At 50.6% G+C, this 24,921-nt stretch overlaps 11 protein-coding genes across 11 annotated transcripts; 4 read left to right on the top strand and 7 right to left on the bottom strand.

Moving 5' to 3' along the window:
• Positions 1-48: 48 nt before the first annotated feature.
• Positions 49-1,304, bottom strand: SEPMUDRAFT_150576 (magnesium-dependent phosphatase-1). The gene is made up of 3 exons (XM_016906266.1): positions 956-1,304; positions 797-891; positions 49-666 (listed from the first exon to the last, which is right to left on the bottom strand). The coding sequence occupies exons 1-3, from the start codon at positions 1,053-1,055 to the stop codon at positions 220-222; spliced, it is 642 nt and encodes a 213-aa protein (XP_016758604.1). The 5' UTR covers positions 1,056-1,304; the 3' UTR covers positions 49-219.
• A 1,598-nt stretch (positions 1,305-2,902) lies between these two features.
• On the bottom strand, positions 2,903-4,159 carry SEPMUDRAFT_119032 (MFS general substrate transporter; the record flags this gene model as incomplete). The annotated part of the gene is made up of 1 exon (XM_016901474.1): positions 2,903-4,159. The coding sequence occupies one exon, from the start codon at positions 4,157-4,159 to the stop codon at positions 2,903-2,905; it is 1,257 nt and encodes a 418-aa protein (XP_016758603.1).
• Positions 4,160-6,510: 2,351 nt separating this feature from the next.
• SEPMUDRAFT_48906 (DIT1_PvcA-domain-containing protein) lies at positions 6,511-7,889 on the top strand (the record flags this gene model as incomplete). Its single annotated transcript, XM_016909087.1, has 3 exons — positions 6,511-7,169; positions 7,247-7,411; positions 7,508-7,889. 3 exons carry the CDS (start codon positions 6,511-6,513, stop codon positions 7,887-7,889), a joined length of 1,206 nt encoding a protein of 401 aa, XP_016758602.1.
• An 800-nt stretch (positions 7,890-8,689) lies between these two features.
• On the bottom strand, positions 8,690-12,363 carry SEPMUDRAFT_69643 (molybdopterin binding oxidoreductase; the record flags this gene model as incomplete). The annotated part of the gene is made up of 3 exons (XM_016909869.1): positions 8,690-10,659; positions 10,794-10,937; positions 11,060-12,363. 3 exons carry the CDS (start codon positions 12,361-12,363, stop codon positions 10,446-10,448), a joined length of 1,662 nt encoding a protein of 553 aa, XP_016758600.1. The 3' UTR covers positions 8,690-10,445.
• SEPMUDRAFT_143154 (Nucleoside_tran-domain-containing protein) lies at positions 8,708-10,105 on the top strand (the record flags this gene model as incomplete). Its single annotated transcript, XM_016903030.1, has 1 exon — positions 8,708-10,105. The coding sequence occupies one exon, from the start codon at positions 8,708-8,710 to the stop codon at positions 10,103-10,105; it is 1,398 nt and encodes a 465-aa protein (XP_016758601.1).
• Positions 12,364-13,293: 930 nt separating the features above from the next.
• On the bottom strand, positions 13,294-13,737 carry SEPMUDRAFT_150575 (uncharacterized protein). Its single transcript, XM_016906265.1, has one exon. The coding sequence runs from the start codon at positions 13,727-13,729 to the stop codon at positions 13,508-13,510; it is 222 nt and encodes a 73-aa protein (XP_016758599.1). The 5' UTR covers positions 13,730-13,737; the 3' UTR covers positions 13,294-13,507.
• Positions 13,738-14,073: 336 nt separating this feature from the next.
• On the bottom strand, positions 14,074-15,145 carry SEPMUDRAFT_150574 (uncharacterized protein). The gene has a single exon (XM_016906264.1). The coding sequence runs from the start codon at positions 14,815-14,817 to the stop codon at positions 14,455-14,457; it is 363 nt and encodes a 120-aa protein (XP_016758598.1). The 5' UTR covers positions 14,818-15,145; the 3' UTR covers positions 14,074-14,454.
• Positions 15,146-15,733: 588 nt separating this feature from the next.
• Positions 15,734-16,209, top strand: SEPMUDRAFT_119027 (uncharacterized protein; the record flags this gene model as incomplete). Its single annotated transcript, XM_016901473.1, has 2 exons — positions 15,734-16,033; positions 16,177-16,209. 2 exons carry the CDS (start codon positions 15,734-15,736, stop codon positions 16,207-16,209), a joined length of 333 nt encoding a protein of 110 aa, XP_016758597.1.
• An 83-nt stretch (positions 16,210-16,292) lies between these two features.
• On the bottom strand, positions 16,293-16,700 carry SEPMUDRAFT_119026 (uncharacterized protein; the record flags this gene model as incomplete). Its single annotated transcript, XM_016901472.1, has 1 exon — positions 16,293-16,700. One exon carries the CDS (start codon positions 16,698-16,700, stop codon positions 16,293-16,295), a length of 408 nt encoding a protein of 135 aa, XP_016758596.1.
• A 565-nt stretch (positions 16,701-17,265) lies between these two features.
• SEPMUDRAFT_150573 (diacylglycerol O-acyltransferase) lies at positions 17,266-19,232 on the top strand. Its single transcript, XM_016906263.1, has one exon. The coding sequence runs from the start codon at positions 17,437-17,439 to the stop codon at positions 19,024-19,026; it is 1,590 nt and encodes a 529-aa protein (XP_016758595.1). The 5' UTR covers positions 17,266-17,436; the 3' UTR covers positions 19,027-19,232.
• A 257-nt stretch (positions 19,233-19,489) lies between these two features.
• SEPMUDRAFT_127187 (glycoside hydrolase family 81 protein) lies at positions 19,490-22,996 on the bottom strand. Its single transcript, XM_016902131.1, has 3 exons — positions 22,821-22,996; positions 22,606-22,765; positions 19,490-22,544 (listed from the first exon to the last, which is right to left on the bottom strand). Exon 3 carries the CDS (start codon positions 21,842-21,844, stop codon positions 19,805-19,807), a length of 2,040 nt encoding a protein of 679 aa, XP_016758594.1. The 5' UTR covers positions 21,845-22,544; positions 22,606-22,765; positions 22,821-22,996; the 3' UTR covers positions 19,490-19,804.
• Positions 22,997-24,921: the final 1,925 nt, after the last annotated feature.

The following is a 24,921-nucleotide window of genomic DNA, read 5'->3' as shown; positions in this document are numbered from 1 at the left end:
GCAGTGAGCATGAACGACCAAAAGGATACCCGTTTTTCGGTAGCATAATGTAAACATGACGTGTTTCTACTTTTCTTTCAAAATTCTTTAAGGTCCTTGGTGCCTCGCTGTCAGTGGAGTATATCTCTCTATTCTACAACAGGTCCCATCCCACCATTCTTCGCAACCGTAGGTACTTACTTCTCAGTACCTTCCTCGCCCTCTTCCTCTTCCTCTTTCTCACTCCTTCTCCCCCCTCCCATTCCTCCTCCTCCACGCCTGCACACCCCGATCCACCTCTCCCCTCGTCACGCCATCTCGCACCAAGTGCATCACGACCCCCAACTCCTCGACATTTTTATTCCTCGCCTCATCATCAAAAAACAACATTTCCTCATATGGAACGTGTGTCACTTGATGCAATTTCCGAAAATGTGTTCGTTTATCTCCTGGGTAAATTTCCATGTGGTCGAAGAGATGGATTGCTGGGGTGGATGATGATGCTGATGCTGATGCGTCTTGGTGGTGGTGAGTTGGCACGTGAAGTAATTCCAACATTCGACGAGCGAGACGTGGGGCGCTGGTGCGACTTGCTGCTGCGAGGAGGATTTGGTGGTGTTTGATGTTGTGGAGGATGGAGGAGACGTCGTTGTAAAAACCGCATTTTTCGCCGTAGGAGTCTGTGACCTGGAGGAGGATGGGGGTTAGTGAGTTGAGTTGGAAGGAGGAGAGGGGGGGTTTTGGTTTTCTTGTTTCTTGTTTCTTTCTTTTTTGTTTTTGAGAAAAGAAAAAACAAATAGATGAATAATTGACTTACAATAAGACCGGAAGGTGTTCCTTTGAAAGGTGGCGAGACGTGCGTGTCTACCCAAAAGGGCCAGAGAGTATAGTCGAGGTCGAAAACGATCATGCCTTGCGAAGTCGTTCAGTCAAAATTGAGTCTCGTGAGACTTTTTGGAATGGTGCTGGAACTTACGGGGAAGGGGTAGACCATCGGAAAAAGTAGAAGGGGGATCCAGACTGTCTGCGGGAAGCGTAATGGGAGTGGTGTCGACGTTGGTGCGGTGACGAACCATGATGAGAGCGATGAAGAAGATGATGAGAGTGATGCAGGGTAGGAGGAAGCGGTGTTTTATATAAGTTGTACTTGATGCCTCTGTACTCGGTGTCTTGGAAGATGGGTTTGTCTTGAAAGATTGGTTAGTCTTGGAAGACGGGATTGTTGTCTTTGAAGACGGTTTCGGGGGAGTTGAAGGCGCCAGGATGGAAATTTGGGAGGGTATTGTGTTTACCCGCTGCTAGACATGGTGTCTAAAAGCAGATTTGTTAGGTATGGTGTGTGTTGGTTTTCACTTCACTTTCGTGATGTCACAAAAGTAGAGTTCAGCCTCGTGCAAGGGTCAATGGCGCTAGTCTCTTTTGAGGTTCTTCTAGCCGCTTGGCTATTTATTCTGCGCTCGCGCTTTTCAACCAACCTACATGTGTGGCTGCGAATCTATGGACAACGCAAACGTCTACTCGCCTGCTCTGTGGACAATCCTATATCCTCGCGCGATGCATAGACCCGGCATCACTCGCACATCTGCTCGACCTAACTACCTCGCACCGCTACCAGAGACCGTGTAAGACTTCGAGGCCATTACATCGTCCATGAGGAGGGAAAGATCCAATGGGACAATACGATTAAGAGAAGGAAGGCATATGTGTCCATCACCAGCAGCCTCGTGGTGAAGACGTGGAAAGGCGCGTTCATGAACGTTGGACACACAGGCCCGTACGCACTTCCACAGTGTGGCAGCCTGCCTGTAGCTGGTGCAGGATTGCTACAGACACCATAGTTCGGGACATATGCGCGAGTTTGAGGTGTCGCTAAGGTATGCTTTGAATTTACTTCACGCTACGAACAGATATCTCAGCCTTCAGCAGAGCGGGTTCCAAGCAGCGACGTGCTGCCCAAGTCCTCGAAGAGTATCTACCGGAGAACCTCTTCTTCTCGGAACGTCAGTGTCTCCGACACGTAAGCGCTTCTAGCACCTGATGTGGCACGCTGCTGGTTTCGTGCTCGAGTATGTGATTTGAGCTGTATCTCAAGCCTATTATATCGCTCAGAAAAGTGCGATTGACTTGACTCTTGTCAAGCGAATACGTATAGCATTTCTCTGATCTCTATCTTGAAGTCTCTCCCTAGGTATCTCTCTAGGGCATCTCTATCTCCCTAATTGCCTAGGAATTCCTTCTTCTTCTTCTTCTTCTTCTTCTTCTCTGCCTACCTAGGCCGATTGCGCTAGATCTGTCTTGTTAAGGTTGTCTTAGTTCTTGCTTCTAAAGTTGATAGGATGTAGCCTATAGGGTTAGGTACATAGGCCTGTAGAGGTAGCTGCTAGCTACATAAGTTTTTTTTTGAAATAGTAACGCATTCGGCTCAGTAGCTCGAGGACTAGAGATCGCGCTCATCAGAACATACGCCTTCGAGGATTTTCCTATAGCTAAGAGAGACTATATGTATAAGCTAGGTCAATAGGCATCCACTTCCCCACTCCGGCCGCTTCGACCAAACTACGCTACGCTAGCCTAACCTACGCTACGCTTCGGAAGGCCCGGAGGTCGTTCCGTGCCAATAAGGTGCATCCGAGCAACCTAGTCTGAACGTCGACATCCACCCTTCGTTCGTTCACTATCCATGAACGTGAAACGACCATCTGGCGTATGCAGCTTTTTTCCGTGCTTGGTCTGGTCGGAATCATTTAGTGTACGAGGAGACCAAGCGAGCCATGCGTATACTGTTGGACTTGCGATACTCAGTCGCCTTCCACAGATTCTCGACTTATCCCAAATCCGACTCGGAGTCATTGAAGGTGCAAGTAAAGTACACCTCCTGGAACGAGGCTGAGTCCACATAATTCGAGGACCATAATGGTGTCGCTTATGGGTTCCTCACCCATATAACCCCGACTAGCACCATGGCCCCACAGACCATTGTAGTTCCCCCAAAAATTTGCGCGTACAAGAAGTCGCCAGCTCGCGCGTCAATCAACGCACTTGCTATCGGAGGTCCTGTCAGCGAAGCAAAGCTGACAATACTCAGCACCATACCGGTGCGAGTGCCCATTTTCCGCTTATCCACTGTTAGGCTCCCAAGACCTCCAAGTGCTAGGGCCTGCACTGCGTTGGCGCAGAAACCATACACGAGAGTCCAGATCACCAGGCCACTCGAGCTTTTCACAAATGCCCATAGGTATAATGACAGTCCGGACGCGAGAATGGCAGGAACGAAGATGTGCAAAACCGAGGGAGCGACCGTGACCAAATAGGCAGGTAGAATGCGGCCAGGAATGCCGATGCCGTTGAGCGCCATGATCAGGTAGAAAGATTGGCTAGAGGACATGTGGACGATGTCCGTTGCGAAGATGGTGATAAAGTAGTATGCGAAGTACACTCCCCATAGCACGAGGAAGACTCCGATGGTGAACAGTAGATACGGTAGCTCTGTGAATGCGGACCATTCCAGTAATGGACCTGACTTCCGCGCTGCAGTCCGTTGTCGAACGAGGGCAAGAGCAATGGCTGAGTTGGCCAGAAAGACGAAACCCATGACACGGACTGTCCAGGCCACCCCAATGCGATCTAGCAGTCGTTTCGCAATGGCTGGGAACACCATGCCGCCTGTAGCAGCACCTGCTGCGGCAAATGAGACTGCGAGTGGCCGAAATTTGTCCTCGTAGTAGGTGCTAATAAGCGATATCATCGGGGTGAATGTCAAGCCATTGCCAAGACCCACGCAGATGCCTTGGGAAAGAAACAGCTGCCAATATCGCGTACTCTGCGCTGCGGTAAAAATGCCGACGACTTGAAGGCTGCACCCAAGGGCCAGTGCAGTGCGCACATAGCCGGCGTCCAGCGTGCGACCGGAGAGGGATCCGACAAAGTATACGAGGAAAAGTTGGATGGACCCGATCCAGCTTATCTCTGACGGTGAGCGGCCCAGGGAGATCTGGTAGTATGATTGAAACAGTCCCCAGGAGCCGATGTAGCCGAAGGTGTCGAAGACGATGAGATGGCCAGCGAGTACTTGCAGCCAGGCTTGCCGGCGCAAGGGCGTCTTGACTTGTGTAGAAGAAGCACATCCATTGTCTTCGGAATGGACGGTTTTCGCAGTCTCTGAGGATGAACTGTCGCCCATAACTAATGCCGAAGAGTAATTTTCCCGTTGCTGAAGCTTGATCGACTCGATTGTAGCCGCCCTTGATCCTTAGTATACTCAGATGGACCAATATATACCAACCTGGGAATTATTGCTTGTCCCGTATCTGGTCACGGAAGGCACGAGTATTACATCTTTGACTATACCTGGTAGTGCCAACAGGCCAACAAGGGTCCTAAGCTCGTAGCTTGGATCTCATTCTTTTTTCTCTCGAGCATTGAACAAGTTGATATCGAGGTATGGTTAGCCACAGCTAATTGTCGGCTTAAGGTAGCGTGTGCACGCCGCCGGTTGCTTGGAAATGAAACCTCTCGTATATCTACACAAGCGTATAAGAGAAAAAGTGCGCCGGTGGTGTTGGTAGGTGGTCCCGAGGGCCTATGGGTAAAAGTCGCTTTGATTCTTGGGTTTTTCGTAACCCGTCCGTCGCTGCCGGAGCGTTGGCGGCTCCTATCTTCTGGGTCGGGTTTTCGAGCTCTCTTCGGTGCCATAATGTAATGCACGTGCGATGAATACGATAGTGATAGTGTAGAGATTGTACGTGGTAAGTTTAGGTCATAATAAATGAACTTCGTACGGTGCGTACAGAGCGTGTTGGTGTAAGGAAGTGTAGGTGAAGTAGGGAGAGATGATCGTCTTCACGCACAGACTACTTTATCTTCCATAGACTAAGTGGGGCGAATGAAATTTACTAGATGTAGTTTAGAGTGGACATTGTGTAACTTCAACACAGTAGTCAATAATTCAGGATTTGACGGAGGACAGTCCGCATCCGAACCAGCTGATTGGTGCGTTGTGATTGGCCAATCGGGAAGGATTAACGTTTCGCCGACGGCACTTCACGTTTTGCGCAAGCAACACATGCAAGTAACATCGGGCAGATACAATTACCAGCACACTTCACCAAGAATACACTAAGACCTACGCTTTCACATACGTTTGGCATGCGATCGTCGATCCCACTACATACTGCGACGATATACCGAAAGCTCGTCCCATTTTGGCTAGGAATTCGCCGCACAATTACCAATAAGCTCTGCTGTTTTGTTTTGAACTCAAGTTTGGAGGCTCCAAATACGGACGAAAGCGTCGCATTGCGATATAGTTCTTTGAGTAATGAATTATGCACGAGGATTTGTACTGAGAGCTTAGCTTTTTTTCGACCTGCTATAGAGAGGCCGTTCCAACTCAAAACAAGTCGAGAGGTACTGATACCAGCGAACTCCAGCAGCCCCTTGGAATAAGTTATGGACTATCGTATACTACTAAGACTAGAGACAATTGCGGACAAGAAAACATGGCCGCAAGCCTAGCCTTGCTAAGCTACGCAGGATTCTGCACGACGCACCTACGGAGCGTGACTCGGAGCACTAGGGGAGCGTACTTGAGCATCTAAGTACGTTACGCACAAAGGCGAAGAATAGCCTGTCTTCAGTCCTTCAGACCATCTGCAGCTCTGAAGAACGATAATCAGAAGAGACGGGAGATCCTTTGGCTATTCACAAGGTACAGCCTTAGTCTGGGCATAGCCTAAGCGAAACATACACTTTCGCAGATCTACTAGGTCTGGCATATACTGGTCAGAGAGCTGTCATTTGTGCTTTTGTATGAACAAGCCGAGGTATGTCCCATCCCAAGCCTTATAGGCTATCTGCGGCTCTGAAGAACGATGCGGAAAAAGGCCGAACACTGGCAGAAGATTCGTTGAAGTGTGTACACAGCATTAGTTTCTTCACTATATTCACAAGGTTGAGCTTTAGTCTGGACATAGCCTACGCGAAACATACACTTTCCGTAAGTTCTACATGTAGGCCTTGCATACACTGCTAAGGGACTAGCATTTGTGCTATTTTTTCCCAGATGGCCCACCTCTGGCAAAGCCGCGTGAGGCCACCACTGTGATGAAACTCATCGAAACTGGTGCAACCACGTCCAGGATGATATATAAATATATCCAGCTGTCAGGCTGTCGTCCGTGAATCAGCAGTCCATTCTACAACACTGACGTCCCGGGTCATTTTCTTTTGTTTTTTCTAAAGCCGATCGTGATCGCCAGAATGAAGTTCAATCAGCAGATTACTACTCAGGTTTACTCTATCGAGGAAGCTGGCGGTGTTGAGTTTGTCGAAGATCGGATGAAGGAGCTCAAGATTCAAGAGATCTCTTTCGTGCGATCAGCACCTACTTCACCAAGCTCGGAGTCATCGAGCGAAGAGTCTGATCAGGGCGGATCTCTACAACATTCAATGATCTTGGAACCAGTACCTACTCCACCAAGCTCGGAGTCCTCGAGCGAAGCATCTGACCAGGGCGAATCTCTGCAAAGTTCAATGATCTTGGAACAAGATCGTCAATCTCTGGAAACGCCTGTCACTGAACACAATCTATCCAGACAAGCATCACCAGATGTGGTCCAACAAATCTTGGACATCATCCAAGGGTATAGCCAGAACGAATCAAACGCAACTGGAGATGCCTGGCTCGGCCGCAAAGGTGCCGAGTCCCAAGTTCGCACATTCGTGGACGCTAGCCTTCCCGTAGACTTTTGCATTCCCGCGTTTCCATGGAAATCGGTGAATAGGGTCGACAAAGTACTAGGGTCCTTGCCGGATCTGGGCGAGGAGCTCGCTCTGGGACGTCTTCAGAGTCTCTGCGAGGATATACAGGATGTCTACCGGCCGGGCGCCTTCGTGACCGTCACCTCGGACGGGCTGGTCTATAACGATGCATTTGGTGTTCCGGATGAGGAGGTCTATATTTATGGCAGTGCGCTCCGACAAATGGCCACTGCGAAAGGTTTCGACCGCCTAAAGTTCATGCGTATGATGAATCTTTTAGGTCTGTATGAGTCGCCAGATATGACGAAAGAGGAGTACCTCGCGACCGTCAGCATGTCGCGCAAGCTGCTTCAGGAGAAGTACGGAGATCCAAAATTCGATGCGCGTGATGCCATTTTGAATGATGCAGACATCAATCTCACCTATCGCGGGTTAGTATCCGCCCCCAATCTTTCTCTCCTCGACGCGCCGACTCTGTTCTTGAGCTCCCTGGCTGATATGTGCGCAGGTACAGTATGTTCCTCGAGAAGGATCTTCGGCACAGCTCTGTTACGGCTGGAGCGACAAGCAATAGGGATTATAAACGAGCCGTGAAGCGCGTCGCTGCAGAAATCATTACGCGCGGCAAAGCTTACGCCGCAGTCGTCAAAACAGCCCTTCCCCACTACGTTCGGTAAGTGCTTGCCTTTACAAGTCCCCACCCACCAAGATTCAGAGCTTTGGAGCAGCTTACCCCCGAAAATATTTGGGCTAAATCGAATATGCTCAGTCTCTCCATCCACCGTTCTATCGGCCTCCAGAAGACATCCTTTCCGCTGGTAACTCAGCCCGATCACTTCTCGATGACTCCCTGGCATTGTTGCATCGCCGTCACGCACAAGGGCGAATTCAAAACTGCGCATGCTGTGAGCTTACGTGAAGAATACGACTTGATATCCCATAAAGGGCAGCCATACTACTTCCGCGATCGGGACGAGGTCTGGAATTGGAATGTTCCAGTGGAGTTCGGGTTCTTCTATCCGAGAGGCGTGTGTGTAAAAGCTGTATCGAGCGAAGGAGAGGTTTTGCCGAGACTTGGGGCCAAGGAGATGGAGAAGGTCAAGAAGCTGAGGAAGGGATTTCAAACGGTGATTGTACTAGGATTCGCTTGAGGGAGTCAGGTGAAGTGGAGAGTGGAGGCCAATCAGGCCTTAGGCACTCGTCCGATCCTTATTAGGACAGTCGTTGTTGGTCGGTTGTAGACAACCTGCTTCCGTCGAGAGAAACGGTTCACAAAAGTTTATCAAATGATATCCAATATTCTCTTTCGTTCGCCTTACCTGAAATCTCACGAAATTCGCCCATTGCTACACCCACAATCCATGTGCTTGACGGCGACGCAAGAGAAGCTTGTCGTCGATGAGCCATGAATTTTCGTCCACTTGCTTGACCGAGTCCCGAACTGGTCCACCATGATCCAGATTTCAAAGTACCCATAATGGGCCTAATGCAATATACAAAGTCTCTGGAACTGTACGATGCAATTGGAGGCATGAGAAGCGATGGAAGTACAATAGGGTTCACGCCAAGATTATCTGAGCGGACCCTAGACCTATTAAGAGTAAGATGCTCGTAAGGAACCGTACTAGGAAGATAAAGGAAGACGCTAGAGCGCTAGTCTACTACTAAAGCGGATCTGAGTATTACTGAGATAACTCACATACGGTGACATACCTGCAGTTGTTACCACTCCTGGCACTCTCCACAGCATGACATCGTAGACTACTGTATTCGGAACTTCAGGTCACCAACGCCAGGCAGCTGACACGCAGATTGAAAGACATGGCAGCCGCGCGTGTCTCGTCCCCAGCCTCGAAGTCCTAATTCTCGACTCACCTCCCCCTCCCCCACCCGCACCTCATCTGTCCCCCACCGCTTCCACCGCTCCCACCGCTCTCTCCCGCTCACACCTCTCACGCCCAGCAGTATCATGGATCGCCTGCGCAAGGTGTGGCAGGGCCAACACCAACAGCCCTACCAACCCGTACCCAGCAACAGCGGCGGAGATGGGGAAGAGGAGGAGGATGAGGCCGACATCGTCAACAGCACCTCTGCGCTACAACCAAAACCCACTGACCACCACCACCATCATAATGGCTTCTACGTCGAATACTCCATCTTCCTCCTCCTGGGCATCTCCATGCTCTGGGCCTGGAATATGTTCCTTGCCGCCGGCCCATACTTCCAACACCGCTTCCGCGACAACGACTGGATCTTCGCCAACTTCCAAGCCGCCGAAATCTCCGTCTCCACCATCACAAACCTGGGCGCCATGCTGATCCTCACACGACTACAAAGCGGGGCGAATTATGCCAAAAGAATCGTACTAGGTCTGGGGATTAACATGGTGGTCTTCTCGTTACTGGCGGTCAGCACAGCAATCGAGACGAGTGCGGGGGTCTATTTTGCTTTTCTGATGGCCGTCATCTTCTTCACATCGCTCGCGACCGGGTTCTGTCAGAATGGAGTGTTTGCGTTTGTGTCGGGCTATGGAGAGCCCAAGTTCACGCAGGGCATTATGACGGGGCAGGCTATCGCGGGCGTGCTGCCTTGTATTGCGCAGATTGTGTCGGTGTTGAGCGTGAGGCCAAAGGAGGGGGAGAGTGAGCAAGGTGGACATGGACCGCCACCGGTGAATTGGAAGGCGGCGCTGGCATACTTTGTGACGGCTACGGTCATTAGTGTGGTGACGTTGTTGGCATTCTCGGTGCTGGCTGCGAGGGATAATAGGCCATCAGCAAAGAGGCAGCTGCCGACGCACGATATGGCCGATGAACCTGCCGAGAGGAAGTCGATACCTCTACTGTATCTGCTGAAGAAACTCATCTGGCTGGCGGCAGGTGTCTTTGTCACCTTTGCCATCACCATGGTGTACCCCGTCTTCACGCAGCGCATTGTATCTGTCCGGCCACCCTCCGAGCAGCCTCCTATTCTACAGCCAGCAAGCTTCATCCCTCTAGCACTTCTCTTCTGGAACTCTGGCGATTTGGCAGGGAGGTTGATCACAGCGGTGCCCGCTTTGTCCCTCGTTCGCTGGCCCAGAGTCGTCTTCATTTTCGCATGTTCTCGATTGGCCTTTGTTGGACTATACCACCTGTGCAATATCCGTGGCCAAGGCGCTATCATATCGAGTGATTTCTTCTATCTGGTCGTTGTACAGCTCCTGTTTGGACTGTCCAATGGCTATCTGGGAAGCACTTGTATGATTGGTGCTGGAGAGTGGGTGGCAGAAGAAGAACGCGAAGCTGCGGGCGGCTTTATGGGACTGTGTCTGGTGGGCGGACTGACTGCTGGCAGTCTATTGAGCTTCTTCATTACGGGAACTTGAGTTTTGCACTATCAAGTTGACACGTTCGAACACATAACGTTCACAATTCCCTCCACTGATGACATGATGGCCTCGTGACATGTCCATCTACTACAAGCTCATGAACAGCATGCCTTGATGTACTCATCATGAGTAGTAAAGAATACTAACCCTTAGCCCCACCAGCGCGACCGATCGACCAGCCCAAGAAAAACGTATCATATATCGTCGTATAAACATCATTATCATCATGAGAAACTAAAACTTGATGTGTGCTAAGGTAAGGCAAGGTCAGGTCGGTCAGGTCAGATCAGGTCAGGTCAGGTCAGGTATAAAAAAAATCAGAAAGATTTTGACCCCATCACTCCCGCGGATCTCTCCCATCTCTCGCCTCCATCTCTGCTTCATAATGCTCATCCGTCTCCAGATCAAACGGCAAAGGCTGCGTAATAGGCAGAATCGACGCCCCGACCTCTTCTAATTGTTGTAAACGCCTTGCAGTTGCGGGGTGAGAGCGATTGATGGAGTAGATTTTGACGCGATGACAGGAAGATGTCACGTGTAAATCGAAGTTCCTGTTTCGGAAGGTTAGTTCCGGGAGGTGCATTGTACATTGTACCTAGGAGAGTAGGAGGAGGAGGAGGAGGAGGAGGAGTTGAGGATGGATGGGTAGATGGATGAAAGAAAAGGAAGAAAAAAAGAAACGTACCATGCACTTCGGACATAAGTCGGTTGGGTATTGTTTGCATTATCCCATGTCCGACAGCAGAATTCGAGCCAACCTTCGGCGTCGACGGGCATTTCAATGTGCCACGTTCTCCAGCCGTAATAGTATTTTTTGCTCAGATTCTCACTGCAAGAGAGAAAAAAAAAGAGAAAAGAGATTAGCTTGGTGATTGGCAAAATTAGAGATTTTGCAATGGGAAGGAAAGTAAAAGGTTCGTCGTTGAAAGAGGGAGGGAGAGAGAGACTTACAATGGTACCTCATACCACACACTTCCCCCATCAGCACTCACCTCCACTCTCTGTGGCCAATGACCCCCCGTACCACCCGAATACGCCCACCCGGTGAGTTTGATGGTCCCATCATGTATAATCTGATCCATGTCCACAGGTGTCATGATGGCGCTGGAGACGGGCATATCCTGAATGGAGAAACCATTCGAATATTGCACATTCTGTTTTCCGAGTTGAGGAGTATAATACAAATATTCCTTTTTCTGCACCGGTGCCTGACTGGGACCACGAATGGCGCGGATTTTATACAACCATTTGCAACTTCGTGCGCCAATGTATCCAAAGACGACTGTCCGCAAGGGAAAGCCGTGGATTTTCGGGAGGGGCACGCCATTCATTTCCCAGGCGAGCATGACTTCTTCGAATTTGACTTTGCGGTAGGGGACCGAGACGACGTAGTTGTATACTTTGCCCTTTTTGAAATACGTGTCTGCGCCGAAGAATTCGAGATGGATGTCGTTTTCTGCAGAGGGATCCGAGAGACCGCCGCAGTGGGCGATGACGTCTTTGAGATAGACGCCTCCCCAGCGTGCGTTACCTATGGCGCCTTCGCCCCACGGTGCGTTGATGAGTTCGTCGCCGTCGCCCGGGTATTGGTTGATTTGTTCGATACGTCGGGTGCCGGAGCATTGCAAGCTGACGACATGCGAGCGTTTGGGGAAGAGAGATTCGTTCTTGAGGTCGGCTAGGGTGAGCTTCATCGGGTTCTTGACAAGTCCTTCAATGTCCAATTCGAATGCATCTTCTTCAATCTCGGGAATGCCTCCGTGGTTGCGGACGAAGAAATCACGGTTCGAGGTGATTTCCGTCTCCACGAGACGCTTCCGAGGAGGTTCACCATTGTACGGGAACTGGAGAACGTGAATCATGTCGGCACTCTTTTCCTCCTGGACATACTTCCAGCTGATATCTGGAATGTCTCGAAGCGTGGGACCACAAGCATAATGGTATTGTTTCCAGCGGACGCCCTCCAGGACGGGATTGGTCTTGGGCAAGGGCTGCAATTGGAATTCTGGAGGAGATGGGAACTTGTACTGAGCCAGAATTCGTTCGCACTCGGCTCGCTTCTCGGGATACTTTTCCCATTCCACATAGCCCTTCCATCCGGCGCGCTCTTCGGGAAAGGTGGGAAAGTCGGTCTTGTCGACGGGAAAGTCGTGAATGGAGCCGGAATTGGGCAGGATGACTTTGGTGCCTACGCCGTGCGTGGTGTGAGGCTGGCTGGCAACCACGTCACGTGGAGAGGCGTTCGGGACAGTCATTATATAATCATATAATAATGTGATTTACCTTACCGCTCGTATCGTACACGTAACACGGTACACCGTCAAGAATAAGATGATCCCGTCAGCCTTCAGGAGAGTTGAGAGAAGTTCTTCCTAAGTTACTCCTTATACGTACTTCTATATATACTTCTACGAGCACTCCATCTTACAATCTTCCGCATCGGATCCGCCGAGTACACAACGTCAGAGCACCGTCATGAGCATTAGGTACGATAGGAATTTGCGGGAGAGCGCATAAATTTCGGCTTTCTCTTTTGCAGCTGTACAGGGCGCGGAGTATTTGGAGCATGTGAAGAGCTTCTGCCGGATATCATCATCAAATATAGGTAGCAATCATGCAACTTCGGAATTCCATATAGTCGAACTGTGATGATGCATGCTTTGCTGCCTCAGAGTAGCAATGCGTTGGCGCTGCAGTGTCACTCTATGGCTACCTTCAACCGATGCTCAAGACAAGCCAAGTTAGCGCCATTGTGCCAGGACTCGACCAATTCTAGGCTCATTGTAGGGCTGAGCAAAGCACAAGTGGCCGACTACAAGTTACGGATTCCATCCTTCTGTACCATGCTAGGATTCCTCGGCGGACTTCTGTTCCCAGGGACCATCGTATACCGGTCAATCTCTTCACTTGCCATGAGAGAAAGCAAACATGCGGAAGTCAGTGCACGGGGATTTCTTGTCTACCTTCTGCTTGATCCATATGGTACGCAGGATAGGGCACACTGCGCACAGCATGCGGTAGGTAGTCTCTTGGGGGAACCATCTGTGCGACCTCTACCCCAGGGCATGCGGTCATCATCACTGCTCTTCTTTGTTCTCGGTGGCCTCTCGAGGGCTGCACAGTTGCAACAGACATGCTAGATCAGGTACCTCACTGGAAGATTAGAAGAAAGATTGGTTTAATCTGGCAAATCTCTCTTGATATCACCTTGAGGAGGTTCGGCATCTTCTTCTTTCTCATTGATTCAGCGCTTCGCCATGTTGCAAAAATTGTCCACAGATTGCACTGTCGACAGTTCACATACTTCATCATGAGCAAAGCCCTTTCACACGTCCCAACTCCCTTCCCCCCTGCAAGCACATTTTGAAATGTAATCACAAGTCATTTTCCTTCATTCTTTTACATCTTCGTAACGGGATCCGTCAAGCTGATAGTCTGATCACACTCCGTAATAGTCGTCGTCAAAGCCAAATCGACAGTCGGTGACACTGTGCAAGGCATCAAGCAGTTCAGTGGCACCGTCTCCGTAGTAAAAGCACAGCCACCGCATTCGATCAAGTCAAACGCTGTTTCCGCGGGAATCTGAGGGCAGCACACAGAAGGTGTGTATGTCGAGGTCATGGTGCAACTTGAGCTCTTCGTGGACTGGGTGAATGTCGAAGTGATGGTGCAAGTTGGACTCTTCGTGGACTGAGCGATGATGCAGGTGGCCTGGGCGGCAACGATGAGGAAGTTGAGTGAGAGCATTGTCGGTCGAACCTGGCGTCGTGACGAGGTGGGACTGAGTGAGGGATTGAATAGTCTTGCTTTGATGATGGTGAAGGTATTGCGAGCTGGTGTTTGCTGGAGTATGGTAAGTTGAGTGTAGAATCTGATACTCTTGAGGACTGCAGCTTTATACACGAATGGGAGAACCGCATAGCAGGCCTCCTTCTCAACATTCGTTCGGCTCTGGCTTGGCTCACATTCTGTGTAACGTTTAATCCGGTCGTCTACGCTTTGATCGTGATCGCTACTCAGTCAGTGGTTAGGTGCATGACCGCCAATCCTTCGAAGCAGAGTCAGTCATCTAATGTGGGAAGCCCTATGCCGCCAGACATCCATCTGGTACGGGGAGAGAGCATGATGTTAACAGAATGTCTGGCAAGGGGGAGTATTGGCTAGCATAATCGACGTAGCCTCGCATTCCGCAGCCAAGAATAGCTAATGTTCTGCTAGCTGGTCACGCCATTACTGCCGATCACAGTCCGTATGTCTTAGCAAGACCTCATATGGATGCAATGCTGCAGGCAATCTCAGTAGTCGCACTCTCTGTTGGACATGCACAGATTCCGAAAACATCGCTCTCAGTCTTCATCTCCAGGGTACAAGATAGTCCTCGGGTTGACCGGCGTAGCATAAAGATTGGCCACAGTCTCCACATCCAGGACTCGAGCGCGCAACCGCCTCAATTGGTAAAAGCCATTACAGTCGTGGCTGCTATATCGCCTCAGGAATGTTTCAGTCTCCACTAGATGTGCTTGGCGAGAATGGACCAAGACTTGGGGTTGTGCCATGCTGCTCCGGGGAACCTCACCGAAGCCCCAAAAGGGCAGTAGTGTCGACGATGGAACTGCTGGATGTGGTATCGTAGGAGTTAGCGCTGTTCCACGAATGCATATGACATCCTGTACAAGACAATGTCCGCTGCTTCCCTTGGCAGTCATCATCTGCCATCCTTTGCCATGCCATCAATGACGGCTTTCCGTGGCCTCTCCGATGCACAATAACTATCGACGTGTCTTGGCCTCGTCCTCATCTCCCAGTCCACGAGACCTCCGCCTACCGACACAGCAACGTCAGGGCAGTCGACTAAGGCATTTGTACCTAGTTCATTTCCACCTCTTGCACAAAGTCATCACACTGTAGACAGGTCTTCGCTTGCTCCGGCTTCTTCTTCTTCTTCATCATCATCATCATCATCTTCTTCTTCTCACTCACAAACCGACGGACGACAACAAGGTCAGGCAGTTCTGATGCGCATCTTGCGCGCAGGTCCTCTGGGGAAGTGTCAAGGTACCAGTATGGAGAATTGGAGATGAAAGTGGACGTCCTGAGCACGTTTCTGGGCGGGTCTTGCCTCCCGTCGTCGGCTGATTGCCGGCTCCGCATCGTTGGCGTCTTTCGTGACAACCACTTCTCTCATTCACCTCGACTTCAATATCAAAGTACATTAGAAATGTAGTATATGCGGGCTTGTTACAAATCGCTCGTGCAATGATATTATACATATATACACAATGTCGTCAACCTTGGAGTCTGAGCTAAATAACCTCATAGGCTTCTTCAAGCGTTCTACTCTCACTTTCGAGATACGTATATGTAAACTTCACTTTCGAGTTACGAAAACTTCACTTTGGAGATACGCAAACTTCACTTTCTACTCTACTACTATCACTGCAGCAGCCTCATTTACGCGCCGTGACTTACAACACAAAACCTCTCGCTTCCCCTCTACTTCAATGACCACTCTAACCTCTCTCCATCCACTCAACGACAAAACATCATCCGACACACCTCCCTTCCACAAGAGCCACCTGACGAGCCATAGCGACTCTTATCATCTCCAAGCAAGCAAATCCAAAAATGGACTTCCCAGACTCCTCCACCGCTGCCGACGGCAACGCCAACGGCCGCTACCCCGGACAACCTTACTGCCAATCCGACCAAGACAACGACAACCCTACTGCTGCTGCTGCTGCTGCTGCTACTGCTGGAATTGTTAGTAACGGCGACAATGGTAGTACCGCCACCGCCACCGCCACCGACACTGATGCCGACCTGCCCGGCCAGCCAAAAGACCGCATCACCATCATCCTCCGCTACGGAAGAGGCTTTTCGCAAACTTATAAACTGAAGCCTACGACTGATGTTCGGAAGCCTATTGTATGTTGATCTTGTACCATTTCATTACATTACATTATTGTGTGGAAGACCGGGGGTGGGGGGAGTTTTTGGTTTAGTTGGATTTGATTTGACTGACTGACTGACTGATTCGTGCGTTTACTAGGATGCCTTTTGCGCCTCAGTTGAGCGATCACCTGACTCGCTTCGGTTCTTGATTTATGGGTGCCGTTTATATAATGGGACTATTGCGGAGGTGAGGTTTTCTTTTTTCTTTTGAATGTCTGCTTTCCCCTTTTTCTTAATTGTTCTTACTTTGAGGATTTTCGCTGACTTTGACTTGGGCACATCTCAGAACCAGATTGAAGATGGCGATATTGTTGAAGTTATGGAGGGGCAGCCTCCTGATGGTGATGGTGGTGTTGCATGTCACTGCTGTGGCAGGAAGGGCTGTGATGGAGGGAAATGCTGCGGTGGTAAAGGAGGTTGCGGCAAATGAGTCCAGCAGGGACCTTTTGAGCGAGGAGCTGGACACCTCATTGCACTCTCGGCGGAGACGTGCAAACTGCCACTTCTGCAGTACTATCAGGAGAGATGAACTGGAAGCTGGAGGTACTTTTACTATCAGCAACGAAGAGAATGTCGCAGAGCTGAACAAGTCGACGGCGACTCCAGCGCTGAGAAATAGATGACCGCGGTTCTCTGACATCTTCTCGCCTCCCTACTGATTCTGATCCGATGTTGCCGTCTTGTGTGCATGATTCCTGTCGGTACAGCGTACCTATGCTTGATTGGTCATTCCATCCCGAGGTTGAACATGTGTGTCTTTGAGAGCTTCAAGAGATGATAAGCAGCTATCTGTATAACCTCAAGGACTAGACAGAATTATGGATAGACAAAGATGACTCACGAAGCAGGAGGAATCTGTTGGGACTAATTGCGTGGGGAGGTATCTGATATATGTAACTACATGTTGGTATGTAGTACATGTAGAATGGTTGGTTCTACGGGAGGCTAGAACCAGAAGTAGAACAAGGTAGCTGGATGTACATGGCACTACATGCAGATGCCGAGACAAAAAACATAGCGATGACGAGTCTTGGCCTCAACAGCATTGGGAATGTCATGTCATCCCAAGCTTGCAGCTCTACCTTACTTTGTACACAATTATAACATGGACTTATGCAACCCTGCTGCTGCTGCTTCCACCTCTTCCTCCTCCTCCTCCTTCTCTTCTCCTTCACCTCTACTTCTATGCATCTCCAACGTCAAGACACGCTTGATGAAGGAAACAGAAGTATACGCCCGCTGAAACGTCCTTGAAACGGCTGCATCGCCTCCGCTTCTCCCACCACTGCCCACCTTCGAGTACCGAGACCAGTGTCAACAGGGAGAGGGAACGGGAGAAAGGCAACAACACCAGAGAGGGAAAGCCAGGACTCATCATGGCGAGCGCGACATCGACAGCGGTGCATGTTGCGGACAGACCGTCTGCGGGAGCAGCGCCCGTTAATGGCTCAGTACATGGAGCCAAGGGAGGCTCTAGCCATGCATGCGGGGAGAGGTCTGAAGGCGAGAAGAGTCTTAGAGGCGAAAAGAGGCATGGAAGCGGGAGAAAGGATCCACGTTCAGCTTCCCGGAAATACAAGCATACCTTTGCTGTGCACGCAGATGCTCGACCCTCCGTCTTTAGTGCAGACGCGCCCACCTCTCCCTCTACATTGGGCTTCAGGAACCTTATGGCGCTGGTCATCATCATCTCCAATCTGCGCCTGATGATTGACAACTACAGCAAATACGGACCACTTGTGGCCATCTCGGGAGGAGCGAAGGTCAAGGAAGGAGACTGGAAATGGTTCATCATTCTCTACATCCTCACGCCCTGCCACTTGTTTATCGCCTATTGGATCGAATGGGCAGCTGCGCGATATGTCGAGAACGTGGCTGCGAGAATGCAGAGAGAGGGACAGGTCGGCGCGGAACAGATCATCAAGGAGGAGAGGAGAAAGTCGAAAAGCTTCTTCTCAACATGGTCAGCCATAGCCATCAGTCACGCACTGAATGCAACTTTCATGCTTGCATTTGCAACACATGTCGTCTACTATTGGATCCACAATCCCGGCTTAGGCACCATCACCGAGCTCCACGCCGTCGTGGTCTGGCTCAAAGTCTGCTCATACGCTTTCACGAATCGCGACCTGCGACAATCATACCTGCGCTCAGACGCCGTCAGTGAAATGCCAGAGCTATACAGACAATGTCCCTATCCACGTAACATCAACTTCTTGAACCTCTGCTACTTCTGGTGGGCCCCCACATTGGTCTACCAACCAGTCTACCCTCGATCTTCACGAGTCCGAAAGGACTTCGTCGTCAAACGCTTCCTCGAGTTTGCCGCCCTCGGCGTTCTCATCTGGATCACCTGTGCACAGTACGCTGTCCCTCTGCTCAACAACAGCATTGACGAGATTGCCAACCTGCGTGGCATCAAGATCATGGAAAGAGTGATGAAGCTGAGCACCATCAGCCTCGTCTGCTGGCTCGCCGGCTTCTTCGCCCTGTTCCAATCATTCCTCAACTTCCTCGCAGAAATCATGAGATTCGGAGATCGAGAGTTCTATGGAGACTGGTGGAACTCCAGCGATGTGCGAAGTTATTGGACATCATGGAACAAACCCGTCACCCACTTCATGAAGCGACATGTCTACTCACCTATGGTAGGAAGGGGAGTGCCTCCCGTTGTCGCTCAAGTGCTCACCTTTATCTTCTCCGGCGTCCTCCACGAAGCGTTAGTGGGAGTTCCCACGCACAACATCCTTGGAGTCGCATTCATCGGCATGATTGGACAACTGCCCCTCATCTTCCTCACCGACCTCATCCAAAAGTATGGCGGCAATGGACCCAATGCGAAACTGGTGGGAAATTGCACCTTCTGGTTCACCTTTTGTATGTTCGGACAGCCGCTTGCTGCACTGATATACTACTTTGCGTGGCAGTCGAAATACGGTGCTGGAGTTCAGATCAAGTTGCGATAGGACAGTGACTTGGCGAAGAATTATGCCCTGCTCATGACTGCCTGCTTTTGGGTATTGGCTTGGTCTTGGATGTTGTTGTGGTGGGAGGAAGATTTCGATTTACCTGATCTGTATGATTTAGATTAAAGTACTTACCTTATCGTAGTGTTTTTTGTTTGTTCGTATGTACGTACGTACGTACACGGTTCTTACCTTACCTTACGGTGATTATCTTTTTGTTTCCAGCCGAATGAAACTTTTCACTTGGGCCGTTTTTGCAACGAGGACAATTGAGCTGCTGAAGGGTGATGTAAGGGTATTTATTACCAATTTACCTGTAGCCTTCAGGATTCATGATCCTGGGAATCAGGAGGGAGAAAACCAAATAACCAAACACTCAGTCGTCCGTTTTGGATGGGACTCGGGAGAAGAAAGATGATGCGGATCAGGCATATATATTCAAGTTTGAAGTAACCTATGTGTGTGATTGTAATGTCTGTCGTTTCCCGACCAACACCATGGATTGTTTGCTCGCTGTTGTCGAAAGCCATGAACAATGAATGCCCTTTCTATCGTATCCGATTCCTAGCGTGGTATCATGTCCTGTTGTACTTCGTTCCATCCAGTTCCGTCATATTCTGTATGCCATATGCCACCAGGCGCTGTTGTTGTTAGTAGTCGTGTCGCACTTACTATATAGGTATATTTATGTACCGAAGAATGAGAGGCAAATAATATACCGCCACCGCCGCCTTCTTTCTCTCACTCTCTCTTTTCTTCTCTTTCCCTTCAGTCTCCATCAAAGTATAACCCCATCAACCAATGCCGCCACAAAAGTGAGATACCAGCTCAAACTAGCCCCACCATCCAGAAAACTCTGATCCATCTCGTCGCCCGAAAAAAAGGCATAAGCCTCCCTAGCCGTACTTGTATTGCACATGGCAAAATTCGCCATGAGAATACCCCTCCAACCACCTTGTACTGTGCTAATCTTCTTCGTGTTGCTCCCATCAGACGTGATATTCGCAAAATACGCATCCCACTCTTGACACACGAATGTGGATGTGCGAACATATGGACTAAGCGGTAGCAAGGGAAGCATGTGAATACCTTGAATATACTCCGGTTCCGCGCCAAAGTAGGTGGTATGATCGATTTTGTTTTCGAACAGGATTCCCGCGGCTTTGTTTCCGATGAAGGAGCTGGGTTCGACGGTATTGTCGGTGGTGTAGAGATAGTAGGATGCGAGACTGCGTTTCTGTACGGCGAGCATGAGATTGCCGCGAGCTTGCATGGCGGCATCGCCAATGACTTGGCCCCACATTTTGATGGCATAGGAGGACATGGTGTCTTCGGAGGAGGATTCTTGGTTCTTGCCGTCTCCGGAGTCGAAAAGGCCGGCTGCCCAGGAATGGCCGTGGTACCAGTCAAAGGATCTGGAAAAGGGGAAATAAGGATCGTCGAGGTCGGAGTTGGCGTAGTCGCGAACGAGCATGTTGACCCAGTCTTTGTTGGTGGAGTTTCCGAGCCATTCGGGATCCAAGTACCCGATAACGGCTGCAGCGTAGACGAAATAGCCGTAATGGAAGTGGTGATCGTTGTAGTATGGATTTCCAAAGTCTTCGAGGGGGTTTCCCGTCACGTAGGAAGCGTTGCTGACCACGCCGCCCCAGCTGGAATCATAGACAAAAGGCCAGGTCTGTAGATTGTCAATGTGATTAGCAAAGGCTTGCTTGAGGGGCTGGAGACCCGAAAGCGCGAGCGTGTCGTTCCCCACGATGTCATGGAGAGTATAGCAGGTGGCAGCAAACTTGGCCAAGGCTTTGCCGTCGTAGTATGCACTGCTGACATTAGTTTGTCCGAGGATATCTTGACGGATGTCGTCCGCTCCTGCCCTTTGGATTGCTTTGAGGGCAGAGTCAGAGAACTGCGTCACATCGCCTTGATCGGGTGTCCATGGGGCAAACCCCATGTTGATCGGCAATTCCTTCTCTGTCATGGTCCAGGAGTCGCCCTTGACGGCAGTAGCAAGTCCTTTCGTCGTTGTCCTCAGTTGCAAATTTGTAAGTCCATTTTGATCAGGGTAGCTCATAGAAGCGGTATGATGCGGGAGGGCGAACATGAGCAAGTCTTGATCCAGAGTGCCATTTTTTGTCCATGATAGAGTATAACTGCCACTTTGCCCATTAACCGACCCAGTGATATTTAGACCGATCGCGTATGTGCCAGCGGATGCATCATAGATCTTCTCGGGATCTGTCTCGGTAAAGACAGTATCTCGTCTCTTCAAAGGATCTGCGCTGCCCGGTTGTGGTATCTTTGCAACTTGGATGAAGCCATTGAACCAGGATGGACCATTGATAGAGCTACCAGCGCCATCGAGATCGAATCTGTTAACCTCGTACGAAGCATCCAGAGGTGTGATATATATGAGCCATGTATGCCCGTTCCGCAAAGACGCCTGATATTTGTAAGTGAGGTTGTTTGGGAGAGCCCCAGCGAAAGTGATGTTCTTGAAGCCGACGCTGGACTGAATGAGCGGCTTTCCCCAGTGATATTCAGCCGTGATGAAAGCTGAGCCCTGGACGAGTGGTACTGTCATGACAGGAGTCATCCAATTCGGAGGATACAGGTTGGCCTTCACAGATCCCCATTCTAGCGACTGTGTAGTAAGACCCGGTGTTTTGCCGTCGTTTGGGTTTTCCACAAGCTCGCTGGCTGACAGAACGAGGTATTGTATACCGACAGGTGCCCCGAAGAAAGCCCACTGTCCAGCGTCTTTGCCTGCTTGGCCTGGAGATGTCGCCCACTGTCCTGGTTCGGTGTGCGACACCACCATTCCCCAGCTTTGTAGCTCGCCGCCGCCCTTTGCCCAGTTGACAGAATAAGGGAAGGTGAAGACCGGAGAAGTCTGTTCATTCAAATACAGAGACGAGTAGAATTTATTCGTCTGCAATTTCCGGCTCTGTGGTTGGATGCCAGTTCTAGGCACGGGATGAGTGGTAGCAGCATCTGGAACAAGCGGAGAACCAGTACCAATGGGTCTAAAAATGTCGCTCACGAACAAGGACTCCAGAACCGATGTTGACGATGGGTTGGGCAGAGTTGATGGGTTCACGATAGAGAGGTCGCTTGACCCAATCGACGTGGGGAACGGCTGAGCTGAAGTTTGAAGCGCAGTTTGGAGTGTCGTGTCGATACTTCCAGATGTGCTCGTGGGTCCCGGGAGTGTAGCGCTCTGCACCGCAGAGGTCGTGAGTTGGGTTAGAGAGGCGTCTGATATACTTGTGGAGAACGAGTCGGTTGCTACATCGTACATCTGAGTTCCCAAGAAAGAGGGAGCAGTCATGGTGGCGTCACGAGCAGCAATACTTGAGCTGCTAGAACATGTTGCAGTGGTAGTTGGGTCTGTCGTTGGGTCTGTTGTTGGATCTGTCGTCGGGCTTGTTGTCAGGTCTGTTGTCGGGTCTGTTGTGACGTCTGTTGTCGTGCTTGGATGGAGAGATGGTTCAGCATGGCCTGGTCCTGATACCTGAATTCTGCACGTGTCAAAGGTCAAAAAGTGTTACATGCTGGTGGTGTACGGGCTGGCAACCATACTGGCCGTCCTGTATCTCGTAAACGATGCCTTGAACTGGTTTCGAAAGTAGTCCTGCTATATCTGATGCTTGGGCAGGCGTGGACGATGTGCTTTCTTCTGAGCATGTGCCGGTAGTGACTGTGATGAGATGAACGGCGTCGCGGACGAGTTGCGGGTCGTCTTGGACACAAGCATCAGTCTGTGCAATGTATAGGCCCGTTTACTCGATACTGACCTGGTGGGAAGGGAGCCGCCAGAGAGTGGAGAGCCTGGTACGAAGTGATCAGCGAGATGAATATAATCGCTCGAAAGCGTGATGAGCGAAGTTCTTCCATATTGGAAGGTTTAGAAGAAAGTATCTGGTCAATGCGCAACAAGGTCTGTAACGGAGATTTGAGAGCAAGGTATCACTGAAGGTAATTCCTAGTGAGCGAGCGTATATCAATAATTTGACTTCCTGGCTGTTGCGCTTGAACTTCTCCAACGATCCTTGTCGTTGTTGCCACATGCAGAGTGGTTTCTTGAGTACCTGCGCCCACTGCGGACAGGCGTTCGTTCGGTTGCTGATCTGTAGACAGTCTCCGACGTAAGTGGATAGGGCAGTGTAAGTCACCAAAGACTGAGAGATGGGCGTGACACGTCAATCAGGAAGAGTGCGCTTTGGCACAGAAGACTTGGGGAGGAAACACTGAAATGGACGTGGATCACAGCGGCGTCTGACTATACCCAAAGCCTGGTGCGGGTGCTGGAATGTCTTGTCTCGAAGACGACGAGTGTAACAATGGCATAGTTACCAAGCGCATAGCGTGAAGATGTGTCGTCGTCTGACATGTGCAATGCGCACTTTTCAGGTACCAGATGAGAACTAGATTTACCCAGGTAACTGAGGAATGTAACAAGTGCCCAAAAAGGCGTTCAAGCTCCGCTCAGCTCCGCCTTTGGAATGGACCGATGGTGGGGATGGGTCTCGCAGAGCGACGTCGAGCGCAGTTTGTTCGTCTCGTCGAATCAAAGACGATGGCGCGGCATGTGCGCCGTGTCTCTTTCTCCACGCGCGATGATGCTACGATGCACGCGTGGGAGAGTCTGTACCAGCTGGCGAGTCTCCACGATAGACTGACCATGTACTACTGATGCGGCTGGAGTCTGGACGTCAATTCGCTTCGAGAAAATGCGTAGGACCGGGGGCGCATGCCCTAGGACAATGGCTGAGACGAGCCGACGTGGATGGTGATGCGTATGTGTGGCAGTGGATGGCTCGAGCGGTGTTGATGGCAGCGATGGATCGTTGTTAACAATGAGGTTAGTCGAGGTTCGGTTGGGAGGTCATGGACAGCTGTGTGGCACTATACATGCGCCTTCGTGCCTCGTCCGGCCTCGTTGCTGTCGGCCATTCGCATTGTTCGGCACGTCACACCGATGTCTGTGCCAGAATAGCGTCGCCTCCCCGCCTCGCCGCCTCGGGGTGGTGGAGGGTGGTGTGGGCGCGGTGTCGAAGTGGGAGAGTGAGAGTGAGAGAGTGGGTGTGGGTGTGGGTGTGGGTGTGGGTGTGAGTGTGTGATTGTGATTGTGTGGGTGAGTGTGTGATTGTGTGCGACACATGACTTGCAGGCGACACAAACGGAAGACGCCACCGAACTCCGACATCAGGCAAGTGCGTCCGGTGTGCGATCCCCACGGCATGGACCGACATGGTGGATCTCTTTCGCGCTTTCTCGATCCCAAGGCAGCTGCACTGGCTGCAACTGCCAATGCAAACAAGAGCAGACAGGAGGCGGAAGGCAGGTACGGTACGTCAGGCAGGTACATGTACGGGGAAAGCATCCATTGTCATCAAACATCATCATCATCATCATCGTCATCATTGTCAAAACCAAAATGGCATGAACGACGGGCAGGAGAAGCAAGGAAGAAGTAGGAGGTACCACGTATTGTAAGGGGAAAAGTCTTTAGGGTTTACCTGACTTACATGTATGTGAATACTCTAGGGCATTGGTACCAAGAGGACATATATCATATATGATACATCAGATTTCTAGCTATCGTGCTATCTCCTCAGGTATTGAACCATGTACCATGTACCATGCATCACTCTAACTCTCACCATGAACCATCCCTTCATGGTTCATCACCACTTCACAACTCATCAAGAGGAAGGAAGTACGCATACCTCCTACATGATACATATGTACCTGCCTGCCCGGGAGTCTCGAGCCGGTCACCGCGACGCGCCCAGGTGGGGAATTCCTTTCATTCGTCGCGAAATTGACACGCTTTCATGCCTGTTGCTGCCTGTCTTTCCTTCCCTCTCTCACACCTCCCTCCTTCCCTCCCTC

Source organism: Sphaerulina musiva (assembly GCF_000320565.1).
Source record: "Sphaerulina musiva SO2202 unplaced genomic scaffold SEPMUscaffold_8, whole genome shotgun sequence".
Taxonomy (NCBI): domain Eukaryota; kingdom Fungi; phylum Ascomycota; class Dothideomycetes; order Mycosphaerellales; family Mycosphaerellaceae; genus Sphaerulina; species Sphaerulina musiva.
Note: the sequence above shows the minus strand (reverse complement) of the source record. Positions and strands in the feature narration are given on the sequence as shown.